General features: G+C 35.7%; 1 protein-coding gene across 1 annotated transcript in view; it reads left to right on the forward strand.

Moving 5' to 3' along the window:
• Positions 1 to 17,450, forward strand: part of LOC105455805 (GTP-binding protein RAD) — a 34,789-nt gene that overhangs the window by 8,843 nt on the left and 8,496 nt on the right. Inside the window, exon 3 of the mRNA XM_011699415.1 lies at positions 13,157 to 13,369. Coding sequence (XP_011697717.1) covers positions 13,157 to 13,369 — 213 coding nt within the window. The remainder of the gene's footprint in view (positions 1 to 13,156; positions 13,370 to 17,450) is intronic.

Here is a 17,450-nt window from a genome sequence, read left to right on the forward strand (position 1 = left end):
TAAGCAGTAAGAAATAGACCAATCATAGTCGAATATGAGGAGAATAATTGATTGTAATTGGTCAATATCTTACGGTGTAAGGCTTAAAAACCTTGTTGTGGACCGACACTTATATGTACCCTAAAGCCCGGAATTGACATCATGAATTAACGCTTAAAAGCTTAAATCTTAAGTTTTATTGTAGAATGGCTTTAACGGATTCGTTCTCCGTTCTAGTAACGCGATATCTACAATGAGACTTAAGACTTAAAGTTTAAATTTTAACTTAAGCATTAACTTGAGATTTAAGCGTAAATTTGTGATGTCATTTCCATTCGTAAAGCTTTCCCGCATTTAATTTAACCTTAACTTTAATCCTCAAGCGATATGACAAAATTTCATTTCTTACGGTTTAAAGTCGAACGCGATATAAGAACCAATCATTATATTGTCTTCCATTTTCTTTTCTTGAGTCTGCTTTTGGATTTAATGCTTGGTCGTTAAGGCTTAGAGTTATAACCAACGTTTATTTATTATAGACACTACAACGTAACGGCTTAAGTCTTAACGCCTATACGGTTTAAGATTTAAAACTTACGTCTTAAGCCTTAAGTCTCATTGTAGACGCCGCTTTAAGATGTAGGACAAATGGCTGTATCAAATATTTTAGGATCTTTTCCTCTTATTGATACATATAATGAAAAGAATTTCTTGCAGACATGCATTCGGCAAAAAAAGTGCTCCTTTCATTCCTATACCATATATCCAACGATTTCTATGAAAAACAATTTTCACAGCAGATCATATCTGACTCAATAACGAATGCACACTTGTTCGTATCTCCGACGTTTTTAAATCTCGAAACAGATAGAAAAACAATGGTTATAAGAAAAATAAATTTTGTTCGTTAACTTTGCAAGAAATATCTCAGTAGATGTTTTCTGCGTAGATTTTAAATTGCTCGCCTAATTGAGTACTTTATATTCCGTTTTTCTGCTGCGATATAGTCAACAGGAAAAGGAGCCTTCGTAAAAAAAACGATGCTGAATCATGAAAGTAGATAAGATCGCCGATGGCTACGATGACGTACTCGACGTAACATTACACTTATTTCATCACGCTGCCCATCAACCTTTTCTTCTGTCCATCGGATCCAACCCTCGACATTTCGACGGCATCAATGACCTCACATACAACGTCGTAATTCCGTCCAAAGACATTCTCCTCACGACCTTACTTTTTTCGCCCACTTGCAAGTTAGGTTTACACAGCTTCTCTCGCAAACTCATTACAGTATTTTACGTAGAAAAGTTAGCGTGGAATCTAGAAGTTTTTGTAAAAATACGCGCTTGAAATACGTAATTGCTTAAATTCACTACTCTTTCTCCATTTCAACAATATTATAATACAAATACTATACTAAAACGTTGTAAAAATAGTTGTAACAAGTTTAACAGTACATTTTTAATATTCTACAGATACGTGTCCCTTGACAAAAATTTGCAACATCTCTTAAAATTATACGTTAAACTTTTTTCGACGATACGATTAATAATTAAAGACATTAAATTATTTTATCTAAAATAAAAAAGAATTCTGTTTTACTTTACATTATTTTAATTAGATATATAAACATTAATACTTTTTATCCCAAAATATATAACACCTTAATCTAAATTTAATAATAATACTTTATAACATTTCGTAATATTATAGTATATTGTACTTATTGCTTAAATTTATAGTTATTATTACGCAAGGCGTGGGCAATTATAGCGTTATGAAATTCTTTGATATAATCCTTTTTTATAAAGAGCCTTGCAAAGAATAATTTCGACTATTCCGAGTTAATAGTGGTAGCTTACAAAGGGCGCGCCGGCTGCCTTGCAATAAACACATTGGCGGTACAGCTGCTGTGATTTATTTATAAGCGCCTCGGATACTGCTTTCGCTGCTATAAATAATCCTATCGGCGTTCCACCTTTCCGCGATATTAGGCGCGTCGTATCTCGCCTCGCTGAAGGGGGGAAAGGTTTGTTGTGCTCTTGTTGCAGACCTTAACCCTCTGCACGCTAACAATTTTCCCTGTCATTCGTCGAGCCATAATTGCTTTTTTATCGATGAGAAATCTGCACCGATTTTCCTACTGAGTTGGGACTTGAAGCATAAGCGAGCGATTAGTCTGTGTAAAGAGCTGACTTTACACACACACACACACACACACACACATATATATATATACATATATATATATATATATATATATATATATATATAATATATTGTACAAATTTACACATTATTTCTTAATCAAGATTATTCTTTTAGAGTTTTTGACGATCCACTTAGTATATTGATATTTTGTATTATCTAATCCGTTTAACTAAATCAGGATGAATTGCACACATTTATTTCATCAAATTTTTTTTTCTTTCCATACATGCATATGTATTTTCACGTACGCTCATTTTTTTTTTATTATAATCATGACGGTCTGACCATAATTCTTGCGTGTTAAAACTAGCGAGTAGTTTCTGTAAATTTTCCGGAAATCCGAGAAGCAAATATGCAAAGTGTATTTCTGTCCTCTGAAATAAAAAAAAGTTCTTTCCTTTGTTTCTCTCGTTCTTTACAATAGGTATTAAAAAATGTGTTAACTTGTCAAGAGTTCAATGAAAGGAAGAGCGATCGATGCGGCGCAATTTCATTCGAATACTCGATACGTCAACCTGATTATTAAGGAATAAATCTCGAAATAAAATAAAATATTACATATTACTCTTTTGCGACGTCACTATCGATCACTTCCCGTAACTTTAACACTACGCCCACTTTCACCCACGTCATTACGTCAACTTTACCCTACGCCCGGTTTAACATTATGATCTCACATACTCTGTACACTTTTATTACCACCTCATTTGTACCGTGCGTAATAAATACGTCACTGGCGTTTCTACTTCCATATCACGTTAATGATATCATTTTTTTTTTATCATCGCGCTGGTCGAAGTACCGAAATCAATTTCGCAATGTCGCGCATGACGTGACGGCACATATAAACGGGCCATTTTTGCGCTGAGAAAAATGTCGTTTATTTTATAAGACATTTTCTTCTTGAGAGAAAACCCCTCTTAGGGTAGTTCATTCTTTAAAGAAATATTCATCCAACAACGAAGTATACGGACACTGACGACACTCTCCGACACGGAAAGTTATTAATTACAAGCTCGGTCGAACGTGCGCGAGATCCAATGAAAATTTCTTTCAAGGTTCAACGAGCATTTTGCGCCGACACGGCCGGGGGGGCCCTGGACGCGTAGGCGTTTTCCCGCGCATATGTATGTGTATATATGCACGCATGAAAACTGCGTTGCGCGTCTCCATTTGCCCCGCTGCCCCTCCTTCATCAAATTAAATACTCGGTACGTTTAGAGATACAATACCGTGAGCGGTATTATGATATTCGTAATAACGGCCGTTTGTAATGACGACTACAACGTTTACAATCGTAATTAAAATTAAAATCTACGAGTTGACGTGGGAGTCCTAAATACTCATTCACGGGAATATAGTTCGATTTACGCCTCGCAGTGTTGGCGTAAATATTTTTGCCGTCATTTGGGTTAGCTTTATTTTCGTCGCCGCTCTTTCTCTCTCTCTCTCCCCCCCTTATGCTCGACTACATTTAGAAAATTCAATGCTTCACATAACATCGGCTATCGGATAACAGGGAGCGAGTATTATCGAGGGTTTGTCTTCTTCGGGGAGGCTGCCGCTATTCAATTCCGCCATACTTCTACCCCTGTTTTATCAAGGACCGCGTGCGTCCTCGCAGTAGATATAGGCAACATTAGTCAGACATTCCATTGTGCCGTTTCATCGGTGCACATGCTAGCTCATACCACTTGCATGATGAATTCGCGAAAGGATGGCATGATTACAAGTAGAAGATCGCGTTTAAATAAAAGTATCGTCTTTTACGCCCTTCTTTCGTCTGTTCAGATCTCTCAATAAAACAATTTTTGCAGAGAAAAATATAAACTGTGATTAATATAAATAAGCGTATAGTATATTGCATTAGAAATATGTAATAATATAATTCACGGTTTTATGTATTTAACTTCGAAAGTAAAAGCATTAATAAAAAATCTTTCGATTTAAAAACTTATGAATTTTTCAAAATATTGGAAGAATATAAAAATTGTAAGATTTCAAAAAAAAAAAAACATTGCGACATATCCCAACTGCAACATACGAGAATTTAATTTTGTTTAAAAAGAAATCGAGTGATTTTGAATATTTTAGAATTTGTTGATCTAACAGTTTAAATATTTAAAGCTATTTAAAAGCAATCATTACTCAGAAAATAGCTTATCGAGCAGCGCGGGAGCAATACGGCAAAGGTGAAATGACTTACGACGACCTTGCGCAAACACGGTCCGTGAAATCGAGGGACACGTTTCTCCCTGATCGTTCGTCGGGGTTCGTTTCGAAAATCGATTTTGCTTTTCCTGGGTGCTCGTAAAACGGCTCTCGCTCGTGGGAATCGGCGTGCTACAGCGACGGCGACGACGGCTCGTAACGTTTTACGATTTCCCACCTCGTCTCGCTTTATCGCGTATATTGCGCGAGACACGCGCATTCGCCTTTACCGCGTGCAATTTTGCATAAATACATATCAATCTTTTGTGTGACGAGCTTCACCGCTGATGCGCAAGGAGCAAGCTAGTCAATCTACGTCGGAATTTAGGGTCGACTTGATCCTTCGTCTTCGATGTACCTAATCCGCTTTCCGAAGCGAATATTTAGCAAGCCCGACTATTATTCCCCCGGGCTTGCAATTTCTTCAAGCCAATGTGTAACTCGTGTGTAACCGTTTACCGTCATCTAGGGGAAGGGACTATTTACGTCTAGAATTTTTTCGAATTTTTATCTAATATAATCAAGTTTATAAAAAGGAAGGAGTAAAGAAAAGAGAGAAAGTACGACAACGATGTATTTATTATATACTCTATATATATATATATATATATATATATATATATATGCAGTTATTCTTCTTTGAGGCACGTGCCCACATGCGTGCTTTTAACATTTAGTAATTACGTTTTTAATAAAGTAATTTTTATAATATAATATGGTCACATGTAATTAGAAAATTGAATGAAAAATTTTATGAAGCCGTGAAACTTCATGAGCGATCACTGATAGTGAATAAATTTGCTTTAAAATACGTCACACGTATTATAAGTCCTTTTAAAAAATTCTTTTAAAGTTTAATTTTGTCTTCGCACTAAGCGCAGTTAAGACAGAAATTTTTAAAAATTTCAAGGAAAATGCACGCGCTTACTTGGCACAAGAAAAAATGTTGACACTAAGTACACTTGTGTAGTCGTTCTAAGAAGCAGCTTCGCGCATAATTGTGATAAAATTTGCGAGAGAGCCGCTTCGTGGGGAAAACGACTGCACATTAACACAAATCCCGCGCTGAATGCTTCAATTAGCGTCACTTTTCAGTCTCTTCTTCCGCGCCGCGAAACAACGAGCCGTTGATTGGCGCGCTAAGCTGGGCAGAGCGTGACAAAAATCGCCGACAATAAATTGATCGTATCTGCCGGCTGAGAAGCGGCGTCTCTATTTCGAGCGAGGGCAGGGGGTAGGGGGATGAGACTGGATTGCAACACGTGATACTCTCGCCTCGACTTTGACGAGGAGCGTAATGCGCGCGACCGATATTGAAATATTAAACGGATCTAACGGAGTTAGCGGCCGTGCCAGCCGGCTCGCTGTTTACGGCTGGTAACCGCTACGTTACCTCGGAATGATTTGATTGCGCTGATCGATCGATATGCAGACGTTCCACGCGACTACTGGTAACGCGTGTGGCAGGTCCTAACTCCGCGCTTTCAGCTCTCTCTCTCTCTCTCTCTCTCTCTCTCTCTCTCTCGCTCGCTCGTCTATGCATATGATTCCGCATAGCCGGCGCGCCGCGGGCAAATCTGCACCGGGTCGTATATATGCATGCATCGGTGTGCTGCACGTACGCCCGCGTGCCACGTATATATGCATGCATGTGCGTCCGGGATATATCTCAACGCAGCCACCGCTCTCATATAACGACGCAAGACCGTAGCGCGCAGCCTGATAGACGGTAGATTGGTCCCTATAGAGCGACACCGCGGCTATATCACTGCCGGTGCTTTCAAATGTGCTTTCCCTGGTTGCTTAATGGAGTTTAACCGCGACGACGTAACGTCGACAGAAATTTCGCGTCGTGCCAGAGCGCGACGGGGGCGGACGGTGTGTACTTCGTACACAGCGCGGATTTGCCTAAGTCGATGTGACCGACATATAAATTAGAGCTCCCACATTCTACAAGCTGACTTGTCCATTTATTCGTCCCGAAGTTGTCCCGGACGGACGGCTTGATTGAAGTTACATTGCCGTTTACATTTACGTTAAGCACGATGATATATTTCGCGTTTCTTTTCCCTCTACAACAAGATGTAAGAAAGAATGAAAGCACTTCGCCGGGGACGCAGGCTTAGAGTGTCTGGAAGGCTTTTAGGCTTATGGGAAAAACGGAGAGTCTATTCTGCAGAACAAGATCGTAAGATCATCGGAGTGCAGTGTGTGTGTGTGTGTGTTGCAGAATCCCGTTACTAAAAATTGCTTGCGATGAAATATTTTTTACACCAGGCAAATTGTCATTAGACTGGTTGGATTCGGAAGTATGAATCGCAATCTCCAACGTTTTTATTATTTTGAAAATTGTTAAAATATTGTGGTTTAAATATTAAATAGAAAAGAATAGCTTTTTCTCTCGTTTGTGAGCGCGCATATACACGTATAAAACACACACACTCACACACGCACACATTTATTGGATTGAATCCTTTGTCTATTCGCCAGTGTTTGCATAGAGAGAATATACATGTTTATTCTATCTTCTATTATTATTTCATATTTCATTGCACGATATTTCATATTATACCACCTCATTGCTGTAAGCAAAAATATATTGAATACGCTACGGATTAAATACAATACGTCAAAATAAATACATATGTACACAGATATATGCGTGCGTTATTAGTTTCTGAAAAGGATGGAATATTCTCTGTAAGTTATACTCTGAGCGAATGTTCTGAAAATACGCGGAATATTAGTATGTTTTGCGCTTTAAATGAACAATATTTTTCGACGAAGAGGGATGATCGATATTTTTGTCTGATTGCTGACGATACATCCGTCTTCCCTATCATCCAATTTCTCCAACGGTAGAAGTCGGAGACAAATGAAGCAAGCAGTTTCCCGACAAACGAGATTAGAGAGAGGAAGTTGGTTGGCCTCACTTATTGTTTCGACGTCTTCATCATGTTTTTCGTTGACTTCTACAACTAGCTATACTTGGGACTGTAAAAACTTTCAATCATCTAAATTTCCCCGCGTTTTTTCGCGAAATGTCATCAGGCTTTACGTTATAAGTGCAATCTCGAGAAAGTAATCGGCATTATAATAAACTCGATGAATTATATGCACATATGCTATTTGTAAAATAATTACAATTTTATCCATTGCGTGTAAATGCAATTATTTTATTATTGAATTTTAATTGCATGTAAACGCAATTTTTATTATTGAATACTAATTTATTTACAGCAATAATTATTTAAATATTTAAATATTTAATGTAAAAACCATTAAATTTAATAACTTTGAATCCCGATTTAAATGAATAATATATAGATAATAATTTAACATAAACTATGATCTTATTGAATAATAATTTTACGTGAAGCAGAAACACTCTCTCTGTTCTTTTATTTTGATCTTCTGGCTGTGGTGTCTAAATTAAAAATAGCGATATGTTTAAAAAAAGGAAGCGGACAATATCTTCGTTCTTTCTTTCTATTGACTTTACTGTATATCGATCGGAATATAATTCGATTTTGTGAGCACGGGAGTGTGTAAAGGTACAACGGTGTGCTTGCCATAACACGCTTCACCTGCCGTAAAACTGACTTTCAGGCTCTCCAGGCCGATAACCCATCGGATAGCCGACATCAGAGGAAAAATGAGTAGGCGCCGGCAGAAATGACGACAGCGCGAGATGATCAGCGTCTCGATTACCGTCTCTGATGACTGCCAAATATGCGTCACCAGAAATTTTTGGGACGTGTCATACGCGAAATTGAAATGCAGCTGAGACAGAAAAGCGATATTATAGATTTTCATATAGATAAAATCGATACGATATTTTCATCATTTTCTGTTTACAATATCATTCTTGAATCTCTGAGGAATTTCTCTCTCGTAAAGTTTTGTTTTTTACCTGCGCCGCCGGATATATTCGATTCGAGACGCTGCGTCTCTTGAAATACAAAATCTAAATGAAAGCAGAAATAGCTTTTAAACCGAAGGTTTTAAAGATATAAAAGCTTGCACTGTTCTCAATATATATCGAGAATTTTCTATTTTAAATCTAAAAAAAATTCCGTAAGGCTTTTAAAGCCATTTAGCGAAGCTATTTAAAATCTGTACATTACGAGCTAATATAAATGTATAGCTATATTCATTAGTATATAGATATCTATTCTATATCCAAAAAACTTAATAAAGTGTTTTCTACTTAATTTATCTTGAAGTTATTCAGTATAAACGACATCACAAAGTCTAAGAGACGCCTACAAAACGCCTTTACACATCTTGGATCAATGAACGTAACGGTTCAAAAGCAACAGGGTTACGGACATATTCACACCCACACAAACACTCAGCTATATGCAATATTATAACAGCATCAAACGATGGGTATCAAAAGGTGAATTTAATCACGTCGTGAAATCTCGCCGCGTATCATTTTCAACGCGAAAACATATCGCGTCTAAGTACATCGCGCAAAACGATTTGGCAGCCGTCGTCGATCGTACAACAAGTCGAGCGTTTAAATTTTTATTAATAGAATTTACCTCACCTATTCGATGGTCAAATCGGTGCACCTGTACCGCGCGTTTACCAGGCCATTCGCTCGTCGGAAACCGAAAGCCGGCGCGCGAGCGGACGCGACAGTTAAAAGGAGGACGCGGCGCCTCCCCATTTTTCACCGTGAAGCGAGACTTACTTTCGCAAAGGCTTGCAACCGATGCAACCGTGGCAGCTCGCTTGAGCGCCGCGTGATATTTTTATCAAAAGCACGTGGAAAATAACGGTCCCGCGGCGACCCGCAGCTCTTTCCTGTCAGCTGACATTACCTTGTAGTATAATCAATGGTGTACTGCAATCGACACCTATTTTCAATCCGATTATATCATACAAATAACGATATGCATTTATCAAAGTTTATATCTGTGCACCAGTAAAATAAATCACACGTTTCTATAATTGGACCGCGGAAAATCCGTGCTGCAGTTAATAAATAAATGGCATTTTAGTCGCAAATCATACTTTTTAAATCCCATCGGATAACATTTATCGTGATAAATGACATCGAAACCTTTATTGTCGTGTCGAAATCAGAAAAATTAATAGAAAGCAGGAATAATATTATATACATCAATGTCGGCATTTTGTTTGAAACATTTGAAATATTTTATTATCACTTTCAATCTTCTTGCACTGTTTTATGTATGATTACCGCGTCTTAATATCGTATATCGTTTATCACATGCTACGTGCTACGTGATTTGTCGAATTTCCCAAGCGCATCATTCGCCGCCCTCGTATATCTACCGATAAAAATAGTTAATGACGCCTATAGAGAAAGATACTCGCTGTCGTCTCATCTAACGTTCAAGTATCGTTCGAACGTGATACGAAATTCTTCCGGATTCAACGAAGCCGGAACGGAAATCGAATTGTTCTCGCGAGTTGTCCGACGCCGTCCAATTTTCTCTCTGTCTCCCTCCCTCTCTCTCTCTCTCTCTCTCTCACTCTCTCTTTTTAGCACGATCGATCTTTCCCGCTTTCATTCATTCGTATGTACAAGTATATACGTGTGCCACAAGTAGCACACATGTCGGGCTAAACTTCGCGCTGACAAAGGTGCGAGACAAAGGGAAGGAACGGACAGACGAACGGACGGGATATCGGTGTTCTGAGTCGCTGAACAGGACGTGCGTTGTTCTCCCAGCGGTTGACAGCCGCACGTTGACATCGGCGTGTACACGTGCACATATGCACGCTTGATGCGGGCATATATTATCAAGTAGGAGCTTTACACGTGTTATGTATTTATAACAGATGCCGTGAGCTTTTCGGCAGAATCGTTTCGACGATCTAAATTTATTTCTTAAGGATTGGAAGTTCAATGACAAATTTATTTTTATCGGCGTTTAGCAAATTTTCAATAAAGCAAATTTAATATTATACCTATGAAAGATAGTGTCTATTTACTGAAAAATCTGCAAAAAATATTAAATTCTTTTTAATGTAAAAATTGAGAGAGAACATTTTTCAGATAAAATAAATGCACGATTCCTGCTCTTAATAATTGAGCTTAATAAATCAATACGCCTGTATTACAAAATTAATTTAGAAAAATGAGACATTTCTATAATAAATTTGATTTGAATAAAATTATGCATATAGAAATAAAATAATATTAAAAATGTAATTACACACGAAAGTAACGAGATTTAAATTAAAATGACTTTGACATGGAAATAGCAATCAGAATTTTAGAATATTTCGCTTCAATCAACACATAATTTCGTCAGATGCGAGACTTGGATTTGAGTCATCTCGCACATATGATACAAAACTGATGTATGAATCATCTCACAGATAAAATGAATTCATGAATCAGCTAAGGTCTATGAACTTCTGAATAATATGCTTGAAATTCTTGTGCCAGTGCTGTGCTTCTTTGTTCGCAAATATTTTATTTTTCTACAAAAATTAAATGTTTGCTAAATTCAATAAAATTAGATACGATAAAAATAAGTGATTTTGTGCTATTTCTATAATATATACCATACCTTTTTGTACTATTCTATATGTATATAAGTCCCATTTATCTTTCTTCTTATCTTTTTTATATCTTTAATTTTTTGTTTAAATCTAATTTCCAAGAGGAAAGCGTTTACTTGGAATAATTAAATTCCTTACGTGTGCGCTTTCATGTTTAATGCATAGAAAACAACCGTGCCGTACACAGGTGTGCAACTTTCGCCTTGTTAGCTGGTTCGACCTGACGTACAATTACTAATGCAACGCAAATGCATTAGCACGAAACGTGTCCGATAGCCAAAGTTTACTTTTGCAGTGCAGTCTAAAGATTATTTACAAGTCTCACAAGCCGATTCAATTTTCGTGTTGAATTACGTTTATCGGCAGTGGCATCGAGAGTAACCGTGTGAATCCATTACTCCAACGTGGCGTTGCCATCTATTTCCACGCAAATGTACGAACCTAGAAACAGTCGATCTTTGTGTCTCAGTTCGAAATGCTTTGTAGGTATTGGTTACATTAAACTACTAAATGCGTTTAACGCTATATAATGCTATCAAGATATAGTTGATAAATTTAGTTTTCTGCACGGAAGCTAGTTTTCGGGAAATATAAAAATAATAAATAGATTTATTCTATTGTTTGATCAAATATAGCAAATATATTCTTTTCTAATAAAAAAATTTTAATTATCAATTTTTTTTACATTGATATTTGGGCTTACATGATAAATTTAAATATTTTAAAATAGATTTCAATGAATCGTAAACGTATCTCTGTTTTTAATAATAGACATGTATAGGTATTATTAAAAAAAAGATGTGATCTTTAGTAATATGTATATAGTATACAGTCGAACCTCGATCACACGAACCTCTACAACCTCAAAAATCTCTGTAAGACGAAAATTTTGTTTATTCCCTTCCGCTCCACTACGGAAAACATCTATAAATCGAAATAAAGCTTACTTAACTTGAATTATTTATCAGATATTTAGATGTATTATTTTACTTCTGCTAACTCGAATTTAAAGCAACCAGACCTCTACAAGTCACCTCTATAAGTCAAACTTCTATTGTCGCTGCCTCTATAATTTTTAGCTACATGTAACCTTGTGTACTAATCTGGTATCATGATGCAAGTAGATCAGTAGCATCATGATGTCTACTTGCATCATGGTCTAGTATTTGTTTTATGATTACGTATATTATATGCAATAAATAACTCACTGTCAAATATTGAATTTTTTTTCCTTTAAAAGCCAATTATAATTGGAAAATTGTAAACTATTGTACAAAGCCTCCGTAAATTGAATTTTCGTGTGTTAACTTTCTTTTACTTGAATTTCAATCAGTCAAAAATTCTATAACTTGAAGAGTTTAGCTATTCCCTTATTAAGATTCGAGTTATCGAGGTTCTATTGTATCTTATAAACATACTTTGTAAATAATAAATATAATTATATAATAATAATAAGTAATAATTTTTTATTCTGATTGTTTCATGTATTGATTATAATAATTACAAAAGGCATATTCTAATAATATAAGCAGAGTTATGTACGTGTAGTTGTTATCTTTCCGAGAGCCGCGAAATCTATTTCATATTTCACGAGAATTGCGTTATTACCTGAGAGATGAAATTCTCTGTTGAGAATTCCGACCGTTCCATCTCCTCTCATTTCTTCCACCAATCCCGAGCACATATTAAAATGATGCCCACGTGAAGTGTGGTATTAGTGATATTAACCGGGGTCAACGCGCTGCAAAGGGTGCGATGGTGTCTAGAATATGTAATATACGTATTTTGAATAACAGAATATGCAAGAAAAACATGAATATGCAAAAATACACGTATGTTCGATTAATGCATAATCGAACCGATAATGAATATGAATATGAAAACAAAAGCGAATGACGAAATATGAGAAAAGGAACACGAAAAGTCAGAATTAATGTGAAAAAGAAACGTTGATGATTTATAACGACTGATTTTGATAACGATAAAATGGGTTTAAAACATAGTTTTTTTTTCGTTTATCAGAGCTTTGTTTTTATTACAAATATAATTATTGATTTCTTTATACAAATTTTTGTATTAAATTAATTTAAATTATTGTAAGAGAATTTGAGCTCTGCTTTTTCTTTAGTTTTTCTGTATTTGATTTAAATTACAATTACGTATTTTAATATCTACAATGTTGTGATTGCTTTGTGCTTGATAGGTGTCGTCAATAGAGGAGATTCCTTTAGGAGAAGAAGATCGAGATCGAATTCTTTGGCGCCTGCCGATCAGGAGAACGAAGAACGGCGACTACCGCCCAAGGAAGTAGCTTCGCATACCGTTGCTATGTTAGGTACAAGGGGAGTTGGGAAAACCGCTCTTATCAGTCAGTTTATGACCAGCGAGTGTATAAACGCCTACGATAGACAGAGAGGTGAGTCCTACAATTACATAACGCTATAATACAATATTACAATATATTACAATATATATTGTGAAAAATTATGAAGACGTGATATTAAGTTTAGAAAGTGTCACCTTTTTTTATTGTTAGTTATTCTCGAAAAACCGATAAATATTATCTTCAATGGTTTATTAAGATAAGAAACTCAACGTTACAATCATGGTCAATGGAAAGATTTTAATAATAGCGCATATAAAAATATTCTATAGACTTAAAATCGATTTTTCCTTTAATATAAAGAACCTAGGCAATTTCATTAAAGGCAAATTTATGTACTTTTGTAAAATATGTATGTTTCATGATTGTTAATGGAATAAAATCTTAATTGTCACTCAATATTAAGAAAACTTTATTTAAGTTAAACATTAAAAAAGATAAAAAATATCTTATATTCTTTTTCCAAATCTTTGATAAAGAAAAAAATGGTCTTATAAGCTGCAAATAAAAAAAATTAAAACCTATAGCGTATTAAATAAGGAGTTATACGTAATAGTCAGATTCCTGAAGGAATTGAGTGAGCCTTCAGTGAAAGCAATTCAGTGAAAACAATAAGGTGAAAAATTTGTAAACATAAATCTTGTTTGAAAGCACCCGGGACTAAGCCTCTCGACAGAAATGTTTTATTACCACGTCGTGTAAACGCAATTACCACGTGGAAACGATCGCAGAAAGGAAATTGTTGGACATTTCTTAATCGATTCTGTGGCAAACAATCTTTATGGCAATTTCCACAACGGTTTACATATCGCGAGATACGATCGTCCGTTATGCTCGTGTTAGTTTACGCGACGGTCTCCTGTGTGTATTTCGATTGCGCACCCGGTGAAAGACGGCATCAGGCCTGAGAAGTGCGTAGTTTCCGGTTTCCTAAGCCGTTTGGGATACGCGTTATTCTCTCCGAATGCGTTCATAGTTGAACGACGCTTAAGCTGATATCTTGGAACGAGGTCAAATAACGTTAATCTAACGCTTGACTTGGAAAAAAGGACGAATATCCTGCATGTCTGACCATATATATTATCTTTCTCCTTTTTATTTCATAGAATAACATTGATTTTTCTCGTCCAAGATTATGAAATGTAGGAGTGACGATCTGAATCGGATAATACGATAATTTTAACGTAATATTTAAAATTAAATATAACACAGAAAAAATGGGAGGTTAATATATGCAAAGACTATAAAGTGTAAAAGTAACGTAAAAGAAAATATAGCGTGTTTGAATAAAAAATATTTGTTTGTTAAATAGAGTAATAGTCATTTTTTGTTAATTAAAAATTAAGCTATGTTACTAACTGTATTACACTGTGACATGTAAAACGAATATAAATTGGACGTGAATGTATAAACAACAATATAATTACATTTTTTAGTATAAGTTTGCAGTAATGTAGTTTGCATTGCCAGCAAAGGCAACTTTTAAAATATTTCAAATTTAATAACGAGGCGCTATTGAATTGCTTGGTAAATACTTAGCAGGCAAATTCTTTGAACAAATTAAAGTTAAATATTTCTTTAGCAAACATTTCATTGCGCTGCTTCATTTTTCGCGTTCTCTTTTCGTAATCTTTAATATCAGATATTTTAATAACTCAGTCGTATAGTAAAATTTAATTAAAATAACATTGACTTAGAATTTATCTGGAAATTAAAAGAAAAGTTTCGATTTTATAACCGTACTTTGTTCATGAGAAATCTTGCATTATTAATTTCTTCTCATACATATCAGTATTTTTCGTAAAATGCAGGATTCTTCACTGCGTTAAAGCCCCGAATAGCGAGTATTGTTTTATAAAATCGCTCGTCACCCGATATCGATTACTAAAGTGCTAGTGATATCTCGCGTAATACAAAATTTGCATAAATATATAGGTCGAGGATCGTATATCGTGTCGACGATAACGTGAATGGTCATCGCCGTTCTGTTGTCTATCCTTACGATAGCCACCTGTTAAATCGGACGCGAGATGACTTTTTTATCGTTCACATGTCATTGAGCTTAACTGTTATATACTTTCTCATTAATTTTACTAATGCAACATGACTGTATTTTGATCTTTGTTAAATAACTATTGTTTAAACAAACGAACTTTGCTCTTATTAGAATATAACTACATAATCTCTCTTATATATCATGTTTTGCATCAAATAATTGAGATAATGTTACCAAAATCAACTTTTATAGGCTTATATCTTTCCCACGCGAAAAACGTGTTGCAAATTTATTTAATATTAGCTTTACAAAACGTAATTAATTAATCATGCGAAATTTCTCGAGCTACTGTTTCCCCTCGCAGCTTCTGCCTCTCATTGAAAACTTCCCCGCTACTCTTTCATTGGTGCTAAAGTATGATAAGCGAGACGGGCGAGGCTTTGTTCCAGTTGGACACATTCAATCCGCGTTCGGCGACGTCACCCGGCGCTATTACGATCGATATTCGTGCGAGCTATCAAACAATGGGGCATGCTCGCTTGGTAGAAAAAAATCCGCGCCCTCTATTCCCTCTCCGATCCTCCCCTTGTCTCCCTTTTTCCCTCGTGCTTTTTTTTGCATCCCAATGTAATGGAATTTTCTATTTATGTCTAGTGCATGCCGCGCAGGCAAGCGGCTTTCGCGGAGATAATGGTTTCGAAATGGTAGCGAAGAGCTACTCCGCGGAGAGTGTAACCCTCGCAGTACACACTTTTTGCGCGAAACTTTTTTACACACTTGTCGCGAAACGTATGAAGTTAGAATACGAGACACGAAGATACCGTATTACGGCGGTAATACAACTTTTAATTTATCGTTGAAAAAGAAATGGAATTTTTAATGCTGATTAAATTGCACGAAATTCTGCTCGCAAACTAACGAAAAACGTAAAAGTGGACGCAAACACAATATTTCTCCCCGTCGTGAAGAGTAAACTCGGGAACAAAATACAGTGACTTGTAGCCAAATACGGGAATATCAAAGAATAAATGTTGATTCTCTGCTGGCGCGCTTCAACAATTTTAATCGCTTCCTTGCGCAATCCCGTTGCTTATGAAACGCGATGATTTTTCCTATTACATTATATTTATTTTCTTTCTCGTTCTTTGATCTTTTGGCAGATGCCATCAAAATAAATTTTTTTCTTTGTCGTGATTGATGTGATTAATTGAAAATACTTAAAGACTTATTTGCTTTCAAATCATTTTTTTTTGGTGACTATGAGACTGATCTAAAATAAATAAATAAATAAATAAATAAATGAACTGTTAGTTTAATTCGGTTTCAATCTTTGCAAATAATCGTCGTATAACGCAATTACAAGCGTAACAATGTTATAAATAAATTATGATTTTTAAGAAAAGCAAATAAAACTGATTGTGAAACAAAATCGACTGTTTCTTACAAGAGATAAGCGTCTCTACGACTCTTGATTTTTCTTTTTTTAGAAATTTCCTTTTTAGAGTAATTATTCAGCTTTTTAGCTATACACAGTTTTTCTCTCTTTCTCTCTCTTTTTCTCTCAATTTTTCTTAAAATAAAATATGTCGTCTGAAGAAATTAAACAATTTGTGTGTCCATTATTAATTATACGTACGGAAATGTATTCCATTAATTTTCTCCAGTTAATTACCCTTATTATTGACGCCTCCGTAATTTAATTAATAATAATTTAAACATGACGCTCACACACAAACAATTATCTCTACATGATGGCGTACGTTTATTGAATTCTGTTATTGCTAGCACGTTGATGAATCTATTCTTGCTTATCACCGCATATCATCATTCTTTAAACAATATTCCTCGATGTTGCAATGTAAATTATTCGATGAGAGTATGATTTATAATAAGGGAACATGTTTCGCGCGACATGCGCTCCATGTTTATCATGCATTTTAAAGTGCATTTGCGAGTACATTTTGAACTGAGATTATAATTGTGTTTAGAGCGATAAACCGTCCATGCGCACGAACGTATGGATTACGTTTACGTTGTAGCTCAGACACATAATGACATCATAATAGCTAATTACGCCCATTAGCTGCGGGTACAGTTGTATTGTATGACATTCTGTAA

The sequence above is a fragment of the Wasmannia auropunctata genome, unplaced genomic scaffold, assembly GCF_000956235.1.
Source record: "Wasmannia auropunctata unplaced genomic scaffold, wasmannia.A_1.0 LD336106.1, whole genome shotgun sequence".
NCBI lineage: Eukaryota > Metazoa > Arthropoda > Insecta > Hymenoptera > Formicidae > Wasmannia > Wasmannia auropunctata.